The 1,709-nt window shown below is 47.4% G+C and overlaps 1 protein-coding gene across 1 annotated transcript; it reads right to left on the reverse strand.

Moving 5' to 3' along the window:
• Positions 1-230: 230 nt before the first annotated feature.
• LOC104497602 (spindle and kinetochore-associated protein 1-like) lies at positions 231-1,146 on the reverse strand (the record flags this gene model as incomplete). Its single annotated transcript, XM_010140869.1, has 3 exons — positions 1,059-1,146; positions 588-712; positions 231-329 (listed from the first exon to the last, which is right to left on the reverse strand). Coding segments are annotated over exons 1-3 (312 nt in total), but the record flags the coding sequence as incomplete, so codon positions are not given.
• Positions 1,147-1,709: the final 563 nt, after the last annotated feature.

Here is a 1,709-nt window from a genome sequence, read left to right on the forward strand (position 1 = left end):
CATTATTATCCCTCAGAAAATCCCAACATCTAAACTGGACGAAGCTCAACGAAGAAGCTGCAGATGCCCCATCCCTGGAAGTGTCCATGGCCTGGTTGGACCTCGGGGCTTTGAGCAACCTGCTCAAAAATTTATGGAAGAACTTCTACTCTAAGGTCACACCTCTGTCTGAACAACGTGGTGGTTTTGAGGCGTTACCTGAGGGGTTTGCTGTCTCCATGCTCACGTACCGCACACCAGCTGGGAGCTGGTTTTGGCAGATGGAGAGGAATGTGGTCGCGGAGGTGCTGCGCTTCGAGCTGATCTCTCTCGGCGGACTTCTGGAGCTCCTGAAATGAACGTTATTGTCATGTGAAACTGTTCAAGTCAAGCAAGTAAAACTAGTTTACTATTAGGGTGATGCTAAAGTAACTTTTAACTTGATTAAGAGGCGTTCTTTGCTCTCTCTCCCCATCATTTCACCTCCCGACTCCTCATTTCCCAAGAGCAACAAGTAAAGCTCAGAAAAACGAAGCTAAGGGCGAGAAAACACGGGTCCAGGTTCCTTTGACTCTTTCCGGAGTTTATGAACAGAAAAAAACGATTACTTTTAGCGTGTTCTTCAGTTTTTCTTGCTGTTGAACTTCGCTTTCCATTTGATTCAGGAGATCGTGCAAGTGAACCATCTCATGGCCTATTTTGCAGAGCATAGATTTGAGGGATGGTTCTTGACCTGCCAAAGAGAGAACGTTCAGCCAAAAAGCCCAAACAATCCCCAAACCCCATTTCCCTCCCCGAGCGGTGATCACCTACTAACTCTACGCTCCCCAATCCCTGGGGAGTGGGAGTCTTCCTGGACGAACAGTCAACGTCCTGCTCCGTAAAGTTCTCAGCACCACCATGGGTTGCGGTGGGAGGGCGCAGCTCTTACAGCACAGCCTGGATGTCACAGCTGCTTGGCTGCAGCACCCTTCATGACCTCCTTGCAAGAGGAGGTCAACCTAGATGACCCTCCCAACCAACACCTCCTGTGTAACCTCCATTAGTCCCTACCAAAACCTTTTCTTCATTGCTTTTACCTATGCTTCTTAACTGAAGGATCTTTTTAATCGTCGAAATCTTCGTGTTGATGTGAAAGGATAAATCTTCCAGGTCAGAGGATGCCATTTCTCCTGTTCTCAAGCTGAGGGGAAATAAAGAATGCCGTAATTTAAGACAGAGCTACATTGCACCCACTAAGCGCACAGGATTTTCAAAGGGACCCTGAAAGGGAACTTAATCGAAGCAGTAAATGTAAACTTTTCAGTTTGGTAAAATAAAAGCAGAGGAAGCATGAAGTGACTGGTATTAGATGAGACAAAACCGTTTCCATGAATTCTGGAGGCAAACGCAGTGTTAATGTCAGCACGACAACTCCTTGCGAAACCCGGCAAGTCTTCATTATATCGAGGTGTCCGCTGCTAAAGGAACTGGAAATTCACTGCAGTGAATAAGATCTGGTTCGTTTAAAGTGGTTTTATAGGGCTGGCAGGGAGTTTGGTGGATGCTGAAGGGGTGTTTTTAAAGAAGACCAGTCATCAGACAAAAGAAAACATCACCTTCCTCGCTGGCAGAGCACAGAGGCACGAAATACAGCATCGCATACCGGTGACCTGCGCTGACACCGGGGTATTGACTCTGCTGTCGGAAACAATCCGTAACACACCGCTGCTGAAAGGCTCCTTCCCCAG

This window comes from Buceros rhinoceros, unplaced genomic scaffold (assembly GCF_000710305.1).
Source record: "Buceros rhinoceros silvestris isolate BGI_N320 unplaced genomic scaffold, ASM71030v1 scaffold41007, whole genome shotgun sequence".
NCBI classification, from domain to species: Eukaryota; Metazoa; Chordata; class Aves; order Bucerotiformes; family Bucerotidae; genus Buceros; species Buceros rhinoceros.